This window comes from Canis aureus, chromosome 15 (assembly GCF_053574225.1).
Source record: "Canis aureus isolate CA01 chromosome 15, VMU_Caureus_v.1.0, whole genome shotgun sequence".
NCBI lineage: Eukaryota > Metazoa > Chordata > Mammalia > Carnivora > Canidae > Canis > Canis aureus.
In genome coordinates, this window is record NC_135625.1 from 43,975,959 (window position 1) to 43,998,296 (window position 22,338).

The 22,338-nt window shown below is 35.8% G+C and overlaps 1 protein-coding gene across 2 annotated transcripts in view; it reads left to right on the forward strand.

The window, feature by feature from the left end:
* HOOK3 (hook microtubule tethering protein 3) overlaps positions 1-9,890 on the forward strand; it is a 110,254-nt gene extending 100,364 nt beyond the window's left edge. For both annotated transcript variants that reach the window (XM_077849386.1, XM_077849387.1), the window contains exon 22: positions 293-9,890. In XM_077849386.1, coding sequence (XP_077705512.1) covers positions 293-433 — 141 coding nt within the window. In that variant the 3' untranslated portion in view covers positions 434-9,890. The remainder of the gene's footprint in view (positions 1-292) is intronic.
* Positions 9,891-22,338: the final 12,448 nt, after the last annotated feature.

The window sequence follows — 22,338 nt, forward strand, 5'->3', positions numbered from 1 at the left end:
GGAAATACAATGATTGAATATGGGTAACGTATTCTAAAATTCTATCTCTATTATCTGGTGTTTTGGTTATTGTAAATTCAGAAAATTAAGCCTTAATTTTTCCAAGAGAAGATTTGTACCTAATTTTGGAACTAATATGTCTCTATAAGATTTTAATCTATAATGAACAGAATTAACATTCCTAATTGTGCCTTATAATGCAATGTGACAAATTCTGCATGATGAAATTTTCTTTTGTGAGAGTATGTTCCATTTTTTTTCATTGATTACTTTTTTTTCCTATGTTATATAGGGAATGACCCTGCATGAAAAGGCGGCTGAAGATAGACTTGCTAGTACAGGTTCAGGGCAGTCATTTCTGGCTAGGCAAAGGCAAGCAACCAGCACAAGAAGATCTTATCCGGGCCATGTTCAACCAGCCACAGCAAGGTAGACAAGTCTTGCCATCAGAATTAAAAAACACCCTGCATTCAAAACATACTTCTGTTACATATGACAACATTTCAGGAAATTCAGCCAGCTTATTTTTTGTCTCTTTTATGTTGGTATTTAGTTGTTTCTCATTTGAGGACTTTCTCTCTCCTCTATCTATATTTTAGTTTCTTGGTTCTTTATTTTGTAGTCCTTTCAGTTCCTTTTAATGTGCCAAAAATTTTTAAATGCCCAATTAAAAGTGTTGTATAATAGTGTAGTACTTTTCTTTGTATGAAAATGTCCTTTCCCCAAAGGTGTAGGCTTTGTAATGAATTAGATTTTCTGCCAATAATTGATATACAATTTATATTCTTTATTGTGCCTCTGTGTTACCATGCTTTATAAGAATGTCTTTGTTTAAAGGGAATTAATCTTTTTATGATGTATTAATCTGTGTTTTCAATTGTTTTCCAAATGCACTTCAAATAACTTGCATATTTACTATATAAAATGATTGGCAAGTGCACTTTTTGCAAAGACATAAATACATTGGCAGAGGTGCTAATCAGATGTTACCTAAGGCACCTGATAGATTTATTTAGAGGGGAAAAAATGAGTTTTCCACATTGTTTTATAGGAAATTAAATTTGTCCGAAGATTTGGAAACTATTTTTAAAACATACATAAAATTTCATTATTTCTTGCTATCTTGTTTGCTGACAGAAGATAAATGCATTGGTTAAGTTATTTGGGGGGAAATTACGGAAGAAAAAAAATCAGGCAGTGCATTAATTTTTTTCTTGTTTTGGAATATCCTAGTAACTGAAGATCAAATTATAGCAATGTGGCTAACACAGTTTCAATAGCCCTCCACATCTAAAAGATTTATTTTCCATATACTTAGAAGTAATAGGTAGCCTTACCTTTTGGACAATTTCCTGTTGACTTGCATCTCATTTTACTTATTCTTTAATATAAATCCTTCTATTTCTCAGTAATTCCTAAACCTGACATCCTAATATGTCATTAAGATCAATAAGTGACTTCTTGTATGTGATGTTATGACAGTCTCTTAACATTTTTTCTTATTCTATGTACTAGTCCAAGAATTTGCTACTGAATAGATTCTCTTGGGTAGTTGGTTGCCTTGAAGTTCTGAGATTTGTTGACAGATTGTAAACCATGTTCATTTACGTTGATGAATGGCTGTCAAGTAATAATGATTATAAAGCACTTTGTATAAGGTGCTATGTAAATGTGAAATATCATCCATTTGAAAATGAAATGCCTCTGCCTGACTTTCCATATTGGCTTAAGAATTTGGTCCCAAATTATATTTAAGTTCCCCTTCAGCCTTTTTCTTGCATCATGGCCAATTTTTTTTTTAAAGCAAAAAATTATTGAAATTAGATTGGTTGGTTGGTTGGTTCTGGTTTTAGATAGGTCACCTAAAAGATTTTATTTCATGTACTTGCTATTTGGAAGTTCAGGTTTCATTTAGTCCTGTATATTACATACAAATGAATAACACTAAATCAAGCTACATGTAATTAAGAATTTTCAGAAACCATATTCAGGTGTCTGACTTCAAATTCTTTACTGATTTTTTTAAGTAAATTGACCTATAAGTTAGTAGTGTTTTCATTTGTCCTCAGAAACTGTACTTGAAGAAAAGTATTAGAGTGTACACAGAAATGATTCCATATTCGTGCTAATTTTTTACATTAAATACAGAAGTCTGAGTGCAGTGTGAATGCTTCTGCCTGATAAGACTGTAAAGCAGGAAGAATTAGTAATAGTGGAGAGAACCACATGAATAGAATGCATTGTGGGGTTTCAGGAGGCTAAGCAGACCTCATCAACATAATTTTAACAATAAAAGATTAAAAACCAGTTAAGAGGGTTCTACCCATGTCCCCTTATTTCACAAATACCATAAGGATTTAACTGTTTTAAAACAGGACATTAACACTAACCTTGGTAACATTAATATTATTTGGAAATTATACTATGTGCAGAATAAGATAGATGAAAATAAAAGAGTCTATGAGCTATTCATTAAATGGATTGTATCCTATGAGATGAGAAGTTTTCATTTTAGTTCTATATTTACTGTCCCAGTCCTGGTCTCCTACCTACGTACCTACCTATCCACCCACCCACTCAGATATATTTCTCTGAATGGGAGGGAGGAAAAGGTGCCAGGCTTTAAGAAGCAAGTTTATTTCTTATTTTGCTTTGGCATCTTTGGCATGCTGTTATTTTGGTGTTTACATTCACAACTTTCATTTCCCTTTACCTGTATAGTTTAGTATGTTACTTTGATTAGATAGAAGAAATTCTATTTCCAAACATTCTGATATTTTTTTAAAAAAGCAGGAATAAAACTTATCTGTAGCAGTAACAGCCCTGTTCCTCTTGCCCAGCTTTGGACAGGATTTATAAATCACTATGTCTCCAGTAATGGTTAATAATTTCTCAGGAGGTTTGTGAAAGTCTTAGCGTGCTTTATCTAGATGTGAGCTATACTGTGCTATATTTTTACAAATTCCTCGTATACAGTAGCTTCATACAGTGAAGCTAGCCCTGGCCTCAGCAGTGGAGTAAGTACAGTGTTACTGCATTAGGTTGGAATGATCCATCCCTGCAGTGTTGAATTCTTACAAAAAGCTTATTTTCTGTTTTCCTTCTAACCAGGGTAAAAGAATACAAAGTAAATAACTAAAGAATATTAAAGAATAACATTTATGTTCTGCAGTGTGTACTTAGAAAGTTTGTAATTGGAAAAAATCCAACAAATATCATAGTTCACCACATAGGAAAAGAGAATAATACAACTGTACATTTCTTAAAAGAGTTTCAAAAACTCAGTCATTTTATCATTTGTCTAATTATTTGATAATAACTGACAAAAGTCGCTAAATAAAGGACCAATGTTCCAAAATTGATTAAGATTGAATTATTTCTGTTTGATAGCCCTAGCCTGGTAAAGTTGGCTTGATGAGATATGAGATGATTAGATAATAATAGGATAATTTTGTTGAAGTTTTACTGTTTTTGTTTATATGATAAAAGCTCAGTGTACAAAATTAAGCTAGATGTTATGCAGTCATAAACCTTGGTCTTTATATCTCATTAGTCCCTGCACAGGCATGAGAATCCACACTGTGCAAGTAGATCCGCAATAAGTGATTGTTCAGTGAAAGATGAGTTAGGCTGAAGAAAAGGTGATTTTATTGGCTACTTTATTCAGATCTCCTTTTCAATAGCAGCTTTGTTTTTGTTAGCTAATGATAAGAAATATTTTTGAGTGTCCCTTGCTCCCAGACAAGCATTCATCTTTTCAAGATAACACCATGTTAAATTTCATTTTTTTTAAAATTTTATTTATTTATTCATAGAGACAGAGAGAGACAGACAGGCAGAGGGAGAAGCAGGCTCCATGCAGGGAGCCTGACATGGACTCGATCCCAGGTCTCCAGGATCACACCCTGGACTGGAGGCGGCACTAAACCGCTGAGCCACCCGGGCTGCCCAGATAACACCATGTTAAAAATATGAAAATCTCTATCCCAATATAAGAAGTATTTTGAAACAAAAATCTAAATTTTTAAAATTATCTTAACTTTCTACATTTAATTTCCAATTGTCTAGACCTTAGATTTTGGAATGTTACAATTATCCCCAGTGGGAACATGTGAGATTATCTGAAAAAGCATCCACAACCCACAGCCAATGTAAACCTAGCTAGTTTTACAGCCCCATGGATAAGAACAACCATGATCCTAAAATGAGAGAAAAATGCTTGGTTTCTTGCTTTTTGCTAACTGTAGAATAACATTAAGACAAAATGCTTTTTGTTGTCTATTCGTTAAACTATGGAAGGAAACTTTGACTTCTTAACCTTGTATTATGAAGGGACTCTTATCAAGCTGATGTAGCATTATATTTCTTCAAAGGCAAGCTGGTATGATACCCTGCAGTAGATGAAGGAGTGTACTAAACAAAAGAAATGGGGTATCAGAGTCTTTGAAAATTATTTTAGTGTGCTTTTTATTTTCCCTTTTTATAAGTTAAGAGGGTTTCCATTCAATATGATAATCTCTTTTTCTATAATCCCAAATGTCAAAATAGCAGTTTATTTTGGTAGTTGTACAACCCAGTTTCATTACATTTAGAAAGCAGTTTCAGAGCTTATTCTTTGTAACTATAATGATTCTAATATTTTTTATCATGAAGTTTTTATATGAGGAAGGGTATTCTCAGTGTATCTGTCATCCAATTTTTTACTTTCTGTAAAGCATATTTAAATAATAATTGGTGTATGTTCCTTTTATGAAAAATTTGAAAATGTTCTATTGTCCAATTTAAGCACAATAATTTTATTCTAAAGTTTTGTAGTAAAACTGTTCATTTTTCAGAAACCCAAAAAGCAAAATAATTTGCCACTGACACAGCTAATTTCTGCTTTTCCCCACCCCCCAAAAACCACAGAAGTATTACTTTAGCTTCCTCTTTACAAAATGAAGGACAATACAAATGTGATGATATACATCTCTTTTAAATCATTGATTATGTTCTTGGGAAGAATGAATGTATTGATTATGTTGTTAAATAGCCTTTTATCAATCCAATCCAACTCACAATTATCTATGACTTTAAAAACTTATGAAGTTTATGTAATGTTATCTTGAACTATACTTGGATCCTTCACATTGCACTTAAATTGATAAAAGGACATTAGTTTATTTGAGAAACTAGAGACCTGAACTTAATTATGGCAAGTATATGAGTTTTGACAGTTGTAGGGTGTCTATACATGTTCCCTAACAATTATTTATCAAAAATCATGTGATGTCTCTCTTCATTATTTTTCTATTTTCCAATATTTTCCAGTAATATTCTGTAAGATAGGTTTGTATGCCATATTTATAAGTAAACATAAAAATCTGAGAAAGTAACAGAAGGCTCTTAAGACAAATCCATTCCTAGAAATTAGAATGGATTATTGGGATAAGAAATGGCCTGATGATAAACAAGTATCTAGGTGGATAGACGTACTAATGCAATTCAAAATAACACTGTCTTAACAAATGTTCCTAAAGTGACAGTTTACATAAAATCTTCTGGCTTTCTTACATGATCATTAAATAAAAAGGAGTAGACAAAATTTATTTTCTAATTGTCCTTCCCTTTGGTGGGCATTTGATACAATATTAACTATATGGTTATCAGTGGGGGGGGGGGGGAGCATCTATTTTCATTTTAAAACTGTTCCCCATTACTAAATCTAAGATAATCACTTGAAGCCATTAAGGATACTATGGTTTGATCAGATGAGAAATCTGTGGTGGCTGAAAATTACTACCGATTTCTCTAGATCTGCTGCTTTGTCTAGTTTATAAACCTTAGGCTCAATGTTATGTTCCCCCCTAATTAGACATAGTAGCCCCCACAAAATTTTGTTTTAACTGAAGGCAAGAGTAGAGATTTTAAAATATATATTCAAGAGAGTCTTTTATGTAGCTGATATGTTACCCCTAGGCTCTGAATTAGATCTTTAGCGTCTGAAGATGAAATCATCAGAAGTGTCCATGGCCTCAAACTTTCAGGCCCATAGGACTATCAAATATCCCGAATTATATCTACTCAGAGCTTAAAGGAAGAATTAACTATCATGACAAGAGTAATCTCAAAGTGAGAAAAGGGAAACTACCAAAGCATGTGTGGCTTTAATGTGTGTGGGAGACTTCTGAACAGGTGTTATCACTTAAGAGATCTCTAAGTTGACAAAGGAAAATAATTAGTTTAGCAGTTATATTGTCAAAATTAATAAAAGGGACTCATGTTTATTCTTGCTGTATTTGTCAACCTATGGGCAGTGGTTACTGTATATATATTCTATAGTATGTTTATATATGTCACTATTAGAGATGAGTGTCTTAATATTATTTACTGTTACATCTATTCATTTATGTATTATTTATACTTTACCACAAGACTCACAGCACTTTACTAATATTAGATCATTATTTTTCTTCTACTTTTCTGTGGCATTTTCAACTTGTATCTTTTACACTAGGGTTTTTTTCCTTATGTTGGAGCACTCACTAAGAAAAGTGTAACAGATTACCCAGAGAAATGGGCTCTGTACTCTTCCTGAAATATTTAGAGTGGGATCTGAAAATATAAGTCTAGAGATCTATTTGAAGCTGCTTTGGGGCTACTAGGCATCAATTACATTTTATATTTCACATTAGTAAGACTCTTTTCAAGTCAATACTCATGAAGCCAAGTTCTCTCAAATGCCAATACACTTGAAACTTTCTGTTTTCTGGAGTTGCATTAATAAAAAATAAACAGTCTTCTAGTTAGTCAGAGGTTCTTACCTTTGGTTCGCCTGTCTCCTAAAATACAGACATATCAGTTGCCCTTCGCTTTCTTTCATAGTTCTTCATTATTGCCTAGCCCCAAAGACAGGAGAAAGCAAGCCAGGTTCCAGGAGCTCTAAAGTCAGAGAATCTAAGAAATGGTGGGGGTTAGCTGATGGGAAAAGGCAGTCAGTACAGATGGCAGAATGCTCCAGAAATATTCTTCATTCTGCTATAACAGATGAGCTTAATGAACTTGGCTATTCTTAAGTTCAAATATGGCAGTTTTCAGCTTGTTCTATTAAGATATGTCTCTAAGAGTCAGGACTCTTCCATTTGTAACTTGAATATATTAATATTTGAATCATAGTCCAAAAGTAATTGAAGTATTTGTTAGGTAACCATTGACACATGATTACCGCCAAAGAATGAGGAGGTTTGCGCATAAGAACTTTCTCTTAGAGTTTTGTTTTTGTGCTTTTACATGAGAGAAATGCTTTTGTAGTATGAAAAGTTTCTGGAGTATTTTCTTCTGCATTACCTCCTGTTCTACTGATGCTCTTTGCTTAAGTTACCTAGAAGAAAGCAACACAGAAATAGAGAAGTCTAGACCCTGACCTTTGAGGGAAGAGCTGCTTTTGTCCCCCCAAAGTAAAAAATTAAAAATGAAATATACTCATACAGAAGCAAAATACAATGTTTGGAATATCTACTAATTAGTTGGTGGATGGATAAGTTACCTTCTAAGTGTCTTTATCATCCAGTGTCTTTTTGCTAATTTAGATAAGACTAGATTCTATACCTACATTGTCTGATTTATTAGCCACTAGCATATGATGATTTAAATTTAATAAAATTCAAACTGTGGTTCTTCAGTCACCTAACCACACGTCCAGTGCTAAGTGCCACACATGGACAGTGGTTACCATTTTGGACACATAAATACAGAACATTTCCATCATTGCAGAAAATGTTTTTTTTACAATGCCCAAAGAGAAGAGAAAATAGGGACAAAATAAAAGTATTCAATTAACTTATAAACTCTTAGATTCTACTGCCATAGTTAAAGAAAATGGTTTTTCATATAAAAATTAATACAGCCCTTTTTAAAGTCACTGGAATAATCAGAACCCCATTCTTTGAAATTACTTTTCAATATATTTTTAAACAGATGCTCAGCACTTTACTTTTCAAGTAACATAATTAAATCATTTTATAAATCATAACAGTATCTTCAGGCTTTTTCCCCCTTTTTTGTAGTCTTTTCAAATTGATGATACATAGTTCATCTGCAGGTAGAACAGAAACCAGTGAATTCTTTATTTACAAATAAAAACTGTTAAACATTTATCCTTCTCTTCTGTTTTTTTAATTATATATAGATCTAATGAAAGTGGAAAAGTTTTTTTGTTTATCTCTCCCTTAAAGGTACATCAAGATCCAAATTATTTCTTGGGTTTTCTTTTTTGGGAGGCTTCTTCATAGTTTCTTGCTCTTAATAACTTGGATTATGAATCACATTCAGTTTCATGTATGAGGCAAGCATTTTATTCTGGTGACTTAATGAAACCTTTTAGTATTTACTTCTTAACATAATGAAAAGGATGTATATGGATGCATCTTTAAATTTTTAAATGAAAATAAAGAGACTAATAATTCTTTTGAGTCAGCTTGGTGCTTAGTTAAATACTAAAACTATCGTTAGGAAGTCAGGATGCTTTCCTCTCCCTTTTTAAATGTTTTAAATCAGGCAACAGACTCAACCCAGTAGTGTCAAATTCCAAGCAAATTATGAAATTCTTATTGTTCAGTACAGCTGGGTAAAAGGTGTGATTTGAGGGTTTTGGTGTGTTTTTTTTTTCTTGTTGGCCTAATTTAATGTGTGTACCACAGAGACTCATGTTAGTTAAGAGAAATTTTCATTATGCTTGAAATAAATAGTATTTTAATATAAATACAGGAAATGACTGTACACAAATGCCAATCAATGATTTAAGGCCTTCAAAATTGTTTTAATAGTAGCCTTTTGTGTTTTAATAACCTTAGTTATTTAAAATTTAGATGCACTAAAATGTCATTGCCGTTACTAACTTTGCTGTGTACAGGTTATGTATAATTCAGAATGCTTTGCACTTAGAGGAATAATTTGTGGGTTTATCTTGTTTTGCAAGTTTTCATGTTTTGACAATTGCCCCACCATTTATACACCCAATTTTTGGTTGTATAATAAATGGTAAAATTCAAACATACCTAATAATTTAATAATTTGCCTTATTTTGATTAATAAATTCTGTCAAAGACTTGAAGATAGAAAAAGGCTTTTTTTTCCTTAAGTATTTTTTACACTTTTCAGATGAGCTGGAAAACACCTTAGTACATTAGAGTTGGAGTTGTATTGATTACAGTCCCAGCTCTAAAGCCTTATACTCATGTCTTAAGTATTATTGATTGTTCTATGAATTGTTGTTAGTTTCCTATTTGGCATCATAGTTACCCACCTTGCAGCTTAGCTTTTACAAAAAGGATATTACTAGCTGTATTCTTATTTCTGGTTGACTATTGAATTTATAATTTAATGACTTCATTCTTTGTCAATGTAATCCAAAAATGAAATCCCCTTAGGACTCTAAATTTCTCACTTCACAAATGGAATCAATACAGAAATAGCAACATTGTACATAATACCATCCAAGGATTTTTCCATGTGTTTACCAAGTTTACCAACCATTTACTGTATATCAGATTGGTGGGTTTTCTTAACTGATTTTCCAAGGTGAATGACTTGTTAGCCTCAGTAAGAAATTTTCACTAAATCACAAAAACATAAGGTCCAATAACCACCAAAAGACAGATTTTTAATTTTTTTGAAATCTTATATTTCCTTTTGATATCACTTATTCATTTTAATTTTATGACTGCCAACTTGTTATGGTATTAATTATATGTGTATGTTTATATGTATGCATATAATATATGTATATGAAGAATAAAGTTAAGATTTGGTCAAACTATATTTTCCCATTCAAGTACAAAAATGTTTTCAAGGCTGCAAAAAGTGTACAGTTGTTAAACAAGTTGTAAATAAAGACTTGTATAAAAATTCAATGTAGTTTTTTTTTTTTTACTGCTCTTAAGCTGTGTCAAACACATATTTAATAATTGTCTAATCATGTTCATCCCCTTGCCTTTGGCACTTGCTATGGTGTCCTATCAATTGAGAGATCATGCCACTGATTTATTATAAATCAGGTATATTCTTTGAGGTTTTTTCCCCAGTACGTATCATAGATTTTGTTTTGATTTAGGCTGGTACTTAATAGTTGTAAGCTGATTATCCAAAGTTCTTAACGGATAAAAGCTAAACATGGCTTCTTCCCTCTTACAGTTACCATGGGAACACAGTCAGTCTCAGTACAGACTGTACAGCAAGAACCAATGGGAGAGAAGTTGCATTCTTTAACAATATAAAGCATTATTGTTGGAGCTTCCTATTTAGGTGATTAGGACTCCTTTTCCTCCCTTGCACACCCTTATAATTCACCCTTTTCCCCATCTCCACCCTAAACATTACTGAAATACGACATTTTCAGTGTTGAGTAAAATGGCAGTAGCACTGTGGAAATTGATTATATTTACATTAAAATAATCACCTAAGTAATTTCAAAATGAAGTTAGCACCAAGGTTAAATTAAAAAGAAAAAAAATTATGTAGAGACACCTGGGTGGCTCAGTCAGTTAAGCGGCTGCCTTAGGCTCAGGTCAAGATCCCAGAGCCCCAGGATCAAGTTCCAGGATGTCGGGCTCCCTGCTCAGAAGGGACCCTGCTTCTCCCTCTCCCTTTGCCACTCCCCCTGCTTGGGCACTCTGCAATAAATAAAATCTTTTTTTTTTTTTTAAGATTTTATTTATTTATTCATGAGAGCCACAGAGAGGCAGAGACACAGGCAGAGGGAAAAGCAGGCTCCATGCAGGGAGCCCAATATGGGATCTGGTCCCGGATCCTGGGTCACGCCCTGAGCCAAAGGCAGATGCTCAACCACTGAGTCACCCAGGCATCCCTCGAATAAATAAAATCTTAAAAAAAAAAAAAAAAAAGTCCGAAGAGTGCTTATTTTACTGTCAGAAAGATATATATAAGTTTTCTTCACTAATTATCATGAGATACCATATTAATTTCGCATTTATTGAGTGCCTCTCCTGGGTATTTAATATTGAAGCAAAGGAGAAAGATAGGTTGGATCACAAAAAATGTTTTTGCTTTCAAAGATTTGGTCAAATGAAGCACAACACTGAAAGGTCCCCAAAGAGAACTGTCACTCAGGTGAAAGCCTATCAGTTTGCCCTAAATACATGTATGTACTGTGGAGGTAATTGCTGCATCACAAACCACTCCAAACCTTAATGGTTTTAAACAATGTCATGTCTCTCTTGTATCTGAAGACACTCAGCTGCCCTCAGGAGGGACCCTTCAGTCACAGCTAAATGATGGCCGAGGCCAGACTCATCTGAAGGCTTTCTCTCATGCATCTCCTACCGACTGCCAAAAACCTTTTGGTATTTTCTAATCCCTGTGCCAAGCAGAGTCACAGTGGTACTGTGGGCAGATGGTACAGGTTAGTCAGGGAACTTGAGTGTAAGACCTGAAGTAGCTACCTGGAACTCCAGTAAGTTTGAAGCCACACATATGCTCGTGCTTCTTTTATCTAATTGTATATAAAATGGGCTACATGTTCCTACAATTTGATAGTTAATTTCTAGGACTATTTTTTAAGATAACTGTTGAGAGGGGATCCCTGGGTGGCGCAGTGGTTTGGCGCCTGCCTTTGGCCCAGGGCGCGATCCTGGAGACACAGGATCGAGTCCCACATCGGGTTCCCGGTGCATGGAGCCTGCTTCTCCCTCTGCCTGTGTCTCTGCCTCTCTCTCTCACTGTGTGCCTATCATAAATAAATAAAAATTTAAAAAAAAGATAACTGTTGAGAATATAAAGGTCTATGTCTGTATTCCTAGCCAACATCCTCAGCACAATAGATGCCTACTAAAAGACATGTTTCCAGAGTTACCAACACCTGCATTTTCAGTTTTTTCCCCTAAAATGAATCATTCCCATTAGTATACAAACATGCTATTTCTCACATACTCTATTAATGAATTACTTTTAACTATTTTTAAGTGTGCAATTTGATAATTTTTGACATATATATACTCATGATGATTCCATCACAATAACCAAAATAAGCAGGGTACCTGGATGGCTCAGTTAATCATCTTCCCTTGGCTTGGGTCATGGTTCCAGGGTTGTGGGATAAAGCCCCACGTGGGGCTCCCTGCTCAACAGAGAGCCTTCTCCCTCTGCCTCTCCCTGCTGCTCGTGCTCTCTCTCAAATAAAATCTATCACCTCAAAAAGTGTTTTTTCTTGGTAATCCCTCCAGGTCTTCCTAGGTACCCTGGACCCATTCCTGTCTCTAGACGACAATTTTTCTGCTTTTTGTCACTCTAGGTTATCTTGCATAGTCTATAATTCTATACAAATGGAATCCTACAAGGTATACTCATTTTTGTCTGGCTTTTACTCAGCATAACTTGAGATCTCCTTATATATTGTGTGTATCTGTAATTCATCCTTTTTTATTACTAAATCATATTCCATTGTATGAGTATTCCACAATTTGTTTATTCATTCACCTGCTGGTGGACATGTGAGTTGCTTCCAGTTTGGGACTATTTTGAATATTTGCTCAGAAGCCTTTGTGTGGGGCAGCCTGGGTGGCTCAGCGGTTTAGCACCGCCTTCAGTCCAGGGCCTGATCCTGGAGACCCGGGATCGAGTCCCACATCAGGCTCCCTGCATGGAGCCTGCTTCTCCCTCTGCCTTGTCTGTGCCTTTCTCTCTGTCTGTCATGAATAAATAAATAAAATCTTTTTTAAAAAAAAAGTCTTTGTTCGTGTGCTTTCATTTCTTTTTTGTAAACACCTCGAGTGGAATGGCTGGGTCATATGGTAGGTATGGTACTTAATTTTTAAAAATTACATAACTGGGCATCCCTGGTGGCACAGCAGTTTAGCGCCGTCTGCAGCCCAGGGCATGATCCTGGAGACCCTGGGATCGAGTCCCATGTCAGGCTCCCTTCAGGGAGCCTGCTTCTCCCTCTGCCTGTGTCTCTGCCTCTCTTTCTCTCTCTGTGTGTCTCTCATGAATAAATAAATAAATAATTACATAACTGTACTACAAAGGGATTGTGTCTTTTACATTTCCATTAGCAGTGTATGAGAGATCCACTTCCTCTACATCTTTGCCAATACTGAGTCTTTCTTTTTGATAGTAGTCATTAGTATCTCATTGTGGTTTTGTTTGAACAGTTATGGTTTTATTTTAATTTTAGCCATTCTAATAGTTGTATTTTATGGTGTTAATTTGTTTTTTCCTATGAGCTCTTAAGAACCATTTCATGTTCTTATTTGCCATACATATATCTTCTTTAGATAAAATATGTTCAAATTATTTTCCAAGTTTTTATTGGATTGTTTTCTTACTAAGTTTTGAAAATTCTTTATTCTAGATTTAAGTCCTTTATGGGATAATTGATGTGTAAATATTTTTTCTCACCCCGTTGCTGGGTTTTCCATTCTCTCGGCAGTATCTTTCAAAGTGCAGAATTTCTTATTTTCATGAAGTATAATTTTATCTTTTTTTCATTAAGGCATTATGTCTTTTGGTGTGTAAGAAATCCTTGTCCAATCTAAAGTTATGAAGATTTCCTCCTAGTTTTTTTAGAAGTTTCATAGTTTTAGGTACTACATGTTATGTTTATTACCCATTTTGATTTAATTTTTGTATACGCTGCAAGTGCAATGTATGATTTAAGTTCCCTGTCTTTGGAGGAAGTGCAGAGGCATATAGAATTGCTCAGGACCATTTGTTACAAAGACTATCCTTTCTCTATTGAATTGTATTTTGCACCTTTGTTGGAAATCAATTGTCTATATATATATGTGAGTTTTATTTCTGGATTTCAACTGTTACATTCATCTCCATCTTGATTCCAGTAATACCCTGTTTTGATCACTGTAGATTTTTTTTTAAATATGGTATTCAAAGTTTTGTTTTGTTTTGTTATTTTTTTATTTATGATAGTCACAGAAAGAGAGAGAGAGAGGCAGAGACACAGGCAGAGGGAGAAGCAGGCTCCATGCACTGGGAGCCCGACGTGGGATTCGATCCCGGGTCTCCAGGATCGCGCCCTGGGCCAAAGGCAGGCGCTAAACCGCTGCGCCACCCAGGGATCCCCACTGTAGATTTATAAGTGTTGAAGTCATACAGTATAAGCTTTCCATCTTTTTTCATTTTTTTAAAGATTTTATTTATTTATTCATGAGAGACACAGAGATAAGCAGAGACATAGGAACTGGGAGAAGTAGGGTCCTGGAGAGGAGCCTGATGTGGGACTCCATCCTAGGACTCTAGAAGCACACCGTGAGCTGAAAGCAGATGCTCAAACACTGAGCCACCCAGGTGTCCCTCCACCTTTTTTCTTTTACAAAGTTGTTTTGACTATTTAGGTCCTTTGCATTACCTGCCATATGAATTTTAGAATCAGCTCATTAATTTCTACAAAACAAAGCCTGGTGGCATTTTGACTGGCATTGCATTGAATCTATAGATCAGTTTGGGAGAATTGACATCTTTATATAAAGTTTTTGATCCACTTATTTAGGTCTTTCATTTCTTTCATCAATATTTTCTAGTTTTCAATGTACAGGTCTTTGGTACCTTTCGTCAGATTTATCCTACATATTTCCTAATTTTTTATGCCATTACAAAGGATATTGCTTTAAAATATTGACTTTCAGTTGTTCCATGCTAACACATAGAGATACAGTGGCACCAATTTCCGTCTTACTTAATTTTCTCTCTTTTTTTCTTTTCTTTGGCTTTTATTTCATTGGTTTCTGTTCTGATCTTTATTTCCTTTCTTCAACTTACTTTGATTTTTCATTTGCTCTTTTGTCTAATTTCCCAAGGTAGAAGCTGAGGTTATTGGTTTGAAACTTTTCTCATTTCCCAATATAGCCCTTTAATGTTAAAAATTTCTTTCTCCGGGATTGAGTCCCACGTCAGGCTCCCTGCGTGGAGCCTGCTTCTCCCTCTGCCTGTGTCTCTGCCTCTCTCTCTCTATCTCATGAATAAATAAAAATCTTTTTAAAAAATTTTCTTTCTCACTAGTACTTTAGCTGCATCCTACAGATTTTTATATACATGATTTCACTTTTCATCCAGTTCAGAATATTTTCTGATTTTCATTTTGATTTCAGCTTTGACCCATGGGTTATTTAAAAATGTGTTATTTAGTTTCCAAACATTTTGGGGTTTTCCGAGAATCTTTTTAGATTTTATTTATTGGGATCCCTGGGTGGCGCAGCGGTTTGGCGCCTGCCTTTGGCCCAGGGCGCGATCCTGGAGACCGGGGATCGAATCCCACGTCGGGCTCCCGGTGCATGGAGCCTGCTTCTCCCTCTGCCTGTGTCTCTGCCTCTCTCTCTCTCTCTCTCTCTCTGTGACTATCATAAAAATAAAAAAAAATAAAAAAGAAAAGAAAGATTTTATTTATTCATGAGAGACACAGAGAGAGAGAGGCTGAGACACAGGCAGAGGGAGAAGTAGGCTCTCCACAGGGAACCCGATGCAGGACTCGATCCCAGGACACCAGACTGGGATCATGAGCTGAAGGCAGATGCTCAGCGCTGAGCTACCCTGGCATCCCTCCAAGAATCTTTCTGTTAGTGATTTCTAACTTAATTCCATCATGGTTAGAGAACATGGTTTGCATGACAAGAATCTTTTTTAATTTATTGGGACTTGTTTTATGACCTAGAGTGTCTGTCTTGTTGGGATGTCTGGGTGGCTCAGTGGTTGAGCGTCTGCCTTTGGCTCAGGTCGTGATCCTGGAGTCCTGGGATCAAGTCCATCAGGCTCCCTGCATGGAGCCTGCTTCTCCCTCTGCCTGTGTCTCTGTCTGTCTCTCTCTCGAAAAAAAGTAAATAAAATCTTCAAAAAAAAAGAAAAGTCAAATATTAAAAAAAAAAAAAGAATGTCTGTCTTGGTAAGTTTTCTGTGTGTGCTTGAAAAGAATGTATATTCTGCTGTTAGGTGGAGTGTTCTAGAAATGTTGATTAGATGAAGCTAGTTGAGAGTGTTAAGTCTTCTATAGCATTACTGATTTTTCTTCTTACTTTTGTATGAGTTTTTGAGATAAAAGTGTTGAAATCCCACTATAATTATGGATATGTCTATTTCTGTTTATAGTTCTATCAGTTTTTGCTTTATTTTGAAGCTGTTAGTAAAATAAATACTTTGGATTGTTGTCTTTTTTAATTAACCAACCCATTTGTTCATTATGAAATGAACCTTCATTTCTACTAATTTCCTGTAATTTCAGGCTTATTTTGTTATTATAGACATTCCAACTTTCTCTTAATTAGTTTTAATATCGTTTATCTTTTTAAAAACATGTTTGAGTAAACTCTATGCCCAACATGGGGCTTGAGCTCACAACCTCAAGATCAAGTGAAACATGCTTTACCAACTGAGCCAGCCAGGTGCTCCAAATGTTATATCTTTATATTTTTTGTACTTTTTTTACTTTTCTACTTCTAACTCACTTGTGACTTCGTATTTAAAGTAGTTTCTGTGCAGCCCTGGTGGCTCAGAGGTTTAGTGCCTCCTTCAGCCCAGGGCCTGATACTTTAGACCCAGGATCGAGTCCCACATCAGGCTCCCTGCATGGAGCCTGCTTCTCCCTCTGTCTGGTCTCTGTGTCTCTCTCTGTCTCTGTCTCTGTCTCTCATTAATAAATAAATAAAATCTTTAAAAAAAATAAAGTAGTTTCTTGTAGGGTGTCAGGGTGGGTCAGTCAGTTGGGTGTCTGACTTCAGCTCAGGTCATGATTTTAAAGTCTTGAGGTCAAGCCCCGTTTCGGGCTTCCTGCTCAGTGGAGAGCCTTCAGCTCCCTCTCTCCTTCTCTCTCTACTGCTTCCCCTGTTTGTGCTCCCCTCTCTCTGTCAAATAAATAAAATCTTTAAAAAGGTAGTTTCTTCTAGAAAGCATATAGTTAGGTCTTTGTTTAAAAAAAAAAAGATTTGTTTATTTATTTTAGAAAGCATGCAAACGGGGAGAAATCTCAAGCTGACTCATGCTGAGTGCAGAGCCTGAGGCAGGGCTCGGTCTCACAACCTTGAGTTTATGACCTAAGCCAAAATCAAGAGTCAGACACTGAACCAACTGAGCCACCCAGGCACTCCTGAGTCTTCCTTTTATATCTAGTCTGACAATCTCTGCCTTTTGTGTATTTAAGCCATTTACATTTAATGTGACTATTTATATGATTAGGTTTAAATCTACCTTCTTGTATTTGTCTTCTATTCATTCTGTCTGTTCTTTGTTCCATTTCTTTTTCTGGCTTCTTCTGGAAAAATTGAGTATTTTTTATTCCATTTTATCTCCCTTGATGCCTTCTTGACAGATGTCTATCAACCTTTCTTGTACTGAAAGGCTACTGATAATGAATGCTTTCAGCTTTTGTATATCTGAAGAAATCTACCTTGCTGCCATTTTTTCATGAAATATTCAAGGGGTATTTTCTTTTGTTTAAAGAAGTTTCAAAAAAAAAAAAAAAGAAGTTGTTTCACTTTTCTCTGCTTTGCATTTTTTCTTTTTTTTTAAAATGTTATTGATTTACTCATGAGAGACATAGAAAAAGGAGCAGAGACATAGGCAGAGGGAGAAGCAGGCTCCCTGCAGGGAGCCCAATACGGGACTCCATCCCAGGACCCCGGGATCACGACCTGAGCCAAAGGCAGATGCTCAACTGCTGAGCCACCCAGGCATTCCCCCTTGCATTTTTTCTATATAGTAATCAATTGCTACCTAACAAAGTAACTCAAATTAATTAAAGTTGGTTGCATAAAACAACAGACATTTATTATCTGACAGTTTCTGTGGTTCAGGAATGCAGCAGGCACAGTTTAGTGGGTGCTTCTGGCCAAGGTCTCTCACCAGGCTGAATTCCAGGTAACTGCTGGGGCTGTAGTTATCTCAAAGCTGGACTGGGAGACAATCTGCTTTCCAGTTTACGCATATACTGTTAGCAAGTTTTAGGTCTTGCTTGCTATTGGCCAGAGATATAAAGTGTGGGGAAAGAGGTAAATGTGTTTGAAGTTACAGTCTTGTAATCTGATGGAACATCCATCCCATCCTTTTGTCATAATTACTCATAAGAAGCTAGTCACAAGGCCCAGCCCACATTCAAGGGGAGGGGATTATACAAAGGCCTGAACACCAGTTTGGGTCATTAGGGGCTGTCTTTAGAGGCTACTTGTAGTAGCTTCCAGTAAAAATCTGCCATCATCAGTGTTTGTATATTTTTACTCCACTCCGACAGATTTTTTTAAAGATTTTATTTATTAGAGAGAGCATGAGTGGGGGTAGGGGCAAGGAGTGAGGGAGAAGCAGACTCCCCATTGAACAGGGAGCCAGATGCCAGGCTCTATTTTAGCATGTGGGGCTCTATCTCACCACTTTCACTATTCCCACCCTCATCTAAGTCACTGCTTTCCTGGATTACTGCAGTAGCCTTGTCTCTGGCATTCCCTGCTTTTCCTTTGCCTTTCTATGCTACTGTATTTTTAATGGATGAAAGACCATCCATTCTCAACACAGAAGACAGTGACCTATAAAAGCATAAGTTATGTCACTCCACTACTCAAAATCCTTCAATAACTTCCCATCTCACTGGAGAGTAAAAGTCAAAATTATATAAGGCCCTATGTTATCTGCTCTGCCTTAACTCTCTGACCTCATCACCTACTCTTGAATCAGTATCCTACTCTTGAATCACTCCACTATGTGCACAATGGCCTCTGAGATCATGAACACTTTCCTCCATATCTTTGAATTTTTGCTAGGAATGGTCTTCCATGCAGATACTGATGCACTCTTTTATCACCCTCAAATCTGTATTCAAATATCACTTACAAAACAAAGGCTTCCCTATCAACATCAGCAGTAACCCACTTATATCTACACTTTCTACCTCTCTTTCCTGCCTAGTCTCATTAACATTTGTCATTATAGATATTCTATTAATTATACATGTTTATTTTCTTTATCTCCCTCACTAGAGTGAAAGTTCCATAGAGTAGAGGGTTTTTTGTTGTTGTTGATTTCACTGCTGTTGAGAACAGTAAAACTGGTCCACAATGGTCATAAAATGAATGCTTATTAGATGATGTTTATTAATATAAGATAGTTATTAAATGAAATACAAAAGTGAAAAATTATAAATGCTAAATATCCAACAATGGATAAATGATTGAGTACTGCATACAGTATCTAAAAGGAATATCATGCAGTCATTAAAAACTATCTTTTTCTATGGAGGAAAGCAGGCTACACATTATATTCACCAATATATTGTGATAGTTGCTTCCCTAGCGTTGAAGATAGAAGCAAGCTGCCTTGATAAAACTGAAGTTGTCTTTCTTCTTACAAAATTTCACAAAGCCCTTATATAAAGATGAATTACAGCTTTCCTTAGTCACAGAAAATTGGTTTCTACTTTTTTTTTGTGTAAACTCTACATCCAATGTGGGGCTTGAACTCATTCATGACTCCCAGACCAAGAGTCTCATGGTTTCCTGACTGAGCCAGGCAGGCACTCCCAGAAAATTGTGTTTAATGCAAATAGTTTTATGTAATTTTCTAGAAAGACATAGTTACAACAATACACATTGTATTCTTGCGGAGCATTTTGGTTGTTTTCAGTTTGTGGCTATTATAGACAATGTTATTGCTAACATTGTTCATGTGTTCTGATGAATGAGATACACATTTCTTTGAGGTATGTACCTAAGTAGAATTACTAGGTCATAAGAATATGTATCTTCAACTTCTCTATATAATACCAAACTATTTTCCAAATTAGAGTAATTTGGAATTGTTGAGTTTTTTCATTCTTACCAGTCTAGTGGGGGGTAGTGGTATATAAAAAAATTTTTTTAAAAATATTTTATTTATTTATTCATAGAGACACAACTAGAGAGAGAGAGGCAGAGACACAGGCAGAGGGAGGAGCAGGCTCCATGCAGGGAGCCTGATGTGGGACTTGATCCCGGGTCTCCAGGATCACGCCCCGGGCTGTAGGCGGCGCTAAACTGCTGCGCCACCGGGGCTGATCACCATATTACGTTTATTTGCCATTTTGGTTTCCTCTTTTGTGCAGAATCTCTTCAAATCAATGTTCTATTTAAGATTATTTGTATTTAGAAAAAAAGATTATTTGTATTTTTATTTATGGGAATCCAATACCTAAGAGGACTTAGATTTAAGTCCTCTGTGATTTCTTCTATTCTCTTAATGGTATATTTTGATGAAGAGGAAGTTCTTAATTTCAACATAATCAGATTTATTATTTTTCTTGTATTATTATAATGTTATATATTAAGAAATTTATCCTGACCCTAAAGCCTGAAGATTTCCTCCTGTTTGTCATCTAAGACCTTTATCTTTTGCATTTCACATTGAAGTCGATATAGTGTGAGGTGAGGATACATGGGTTTTTTTCTATATAGATGCTTAATTGTCCTAGCACCATGATTCAGAACAATCTCTTTTCTTTACTCCTTGCAATGAACGATTGTTAAATCTCAAGTATCTATCTATATATATATTATATATATATATATATATAATATATATATAATATATATATGATTGTGAGTCCCCTACTGTGTTCATTACTTTATTCATCTATTTCTGTGCCAATATCACACTCTTAATTGCTTCAGCTGAAGTCTTAGACTTAATAGAAGTTAGCAAAGTAACTAGATATAGAAGTTAATTTTACTTCTGTATACCAGAAACAGAAAAGACAACTCTATTTTTTTGTTAAGATTTTATTTATTTATTCATGAGAGACACACAGAGAGAGGCAGAGACACAGGCAGAGGGAGAAGCAGACTCCATGCAGGGAGCCTGATGGTGGACTCGATCCTGGGACTCCACGGTTACACTCTGGGCCAAAGGCAGGCACCAAACCGCTGAGCCACCCAGAGATCCCCCAGAAAAGACAACTCTAAATCCAACAAAGTACAGAGAAAAAATAAAACTTACAAAGAAGCAATAGAACTTCATGAGAGATCTAAAAACCTAAATAAACCAAGACATATCATGTTCAAGGACTGGAGATTTAATACAGTTGTCATTATCCCACAGTTGTTCTATAGATTTATTACAATCCCAATCAATGTGTCAATGAGGTCGTGATTTGCTTGTTTGCTCTTTTTAATATTAAAAAAAATATTTATTTGATGGAGCACCTGGGTGGCTCAGTCAGTTAAGCATCTGCCTTTGGCTCAGGTCATGATCCCAGGGTCCTGGGATCAAGCCCTGCATCGGGCTCTCTGATCAGCAGGAAACCTCTTCTCCCTCTCCCTCTGCCTCTCTCCCCACTGGTGTGCTCTCTCTCTCAAATAAATGTTAAAAAAAATTTTTTAAATAAATATTTATTTGAGAGAGAGCACATGAGAGCATCTGTCAGAGAAGGGGTCAAGGGAGAGACTCTCAAATGGGCTCCTCACTGATCCAATATGGGACTCCATCCCATGACCCATAAGATCACAACCTGAGCCAAAAGTAAGAGTCAGAGGCTTAACCGACTAAGCCACCCAGGTGCTCCACTTGTTTGCTTTTTAATTTGACAAACTGACAAATTGTCAGATGGAAAAAGATGCAGGAAGCAAATCCTCCCCCAGGGAAACTTGAAGACTTTAAGAGAGTCTACTGACCCCTTAACCAACTTTTATGCTACTACTTGCATACATTTTAATCCTAAACATTGCAAACTGCACAAGACATTAATACTATGGTTTTATATCACCAATTAGCATTTAGGTTTACCCAAATACTTACGTTTTCTTTGCTCTTCTTTCCTTCCTGCATCTCTGATTTTTCCATCTGGGAATATTTTCCCTCTGCCTAAAGTACATGCTTTAGAAGATTCTTCTTTTCAGAGTGTGCTAGCATCAAACCATTTAGTGTTTTTGAAAATGTTATTTTGCCTTCTTGAAGACTATTTATACTGAAAATAAATGCTATTTTAGCAGATGTTTTCTTTCAGCACTTTCAGGACATGATTCCACAGACTTGTTGCTGTGGCTCACTTAATAACTGGGCTCCACTTAATCATTTCCTTTCTGTCTCATATGATCATCTCTTGAGTAGGCTGGGTGCAGCCACAAGTGGTCCTTTCTTGGTGGTGGGGCAAAGCAGCCAAAAGACAAATACAGGCTCCAACTTCTGGCAACCAGGATTAACCAGTCATCATCTCCTTGACGCTTCTTATGCCTTCTTCCACCTTCCTCCCCTTCTCTCTAGCTCAGATACTAGATCTGGGAGTGCAATCAATGTCCTGAGGGTATCATCTTTCTGATTGTAGCCAAGGAAGAAAATGGTGAGGCCTAGAGAACACTGTGGGGAGTTGAAATCTCAGGCATTTAA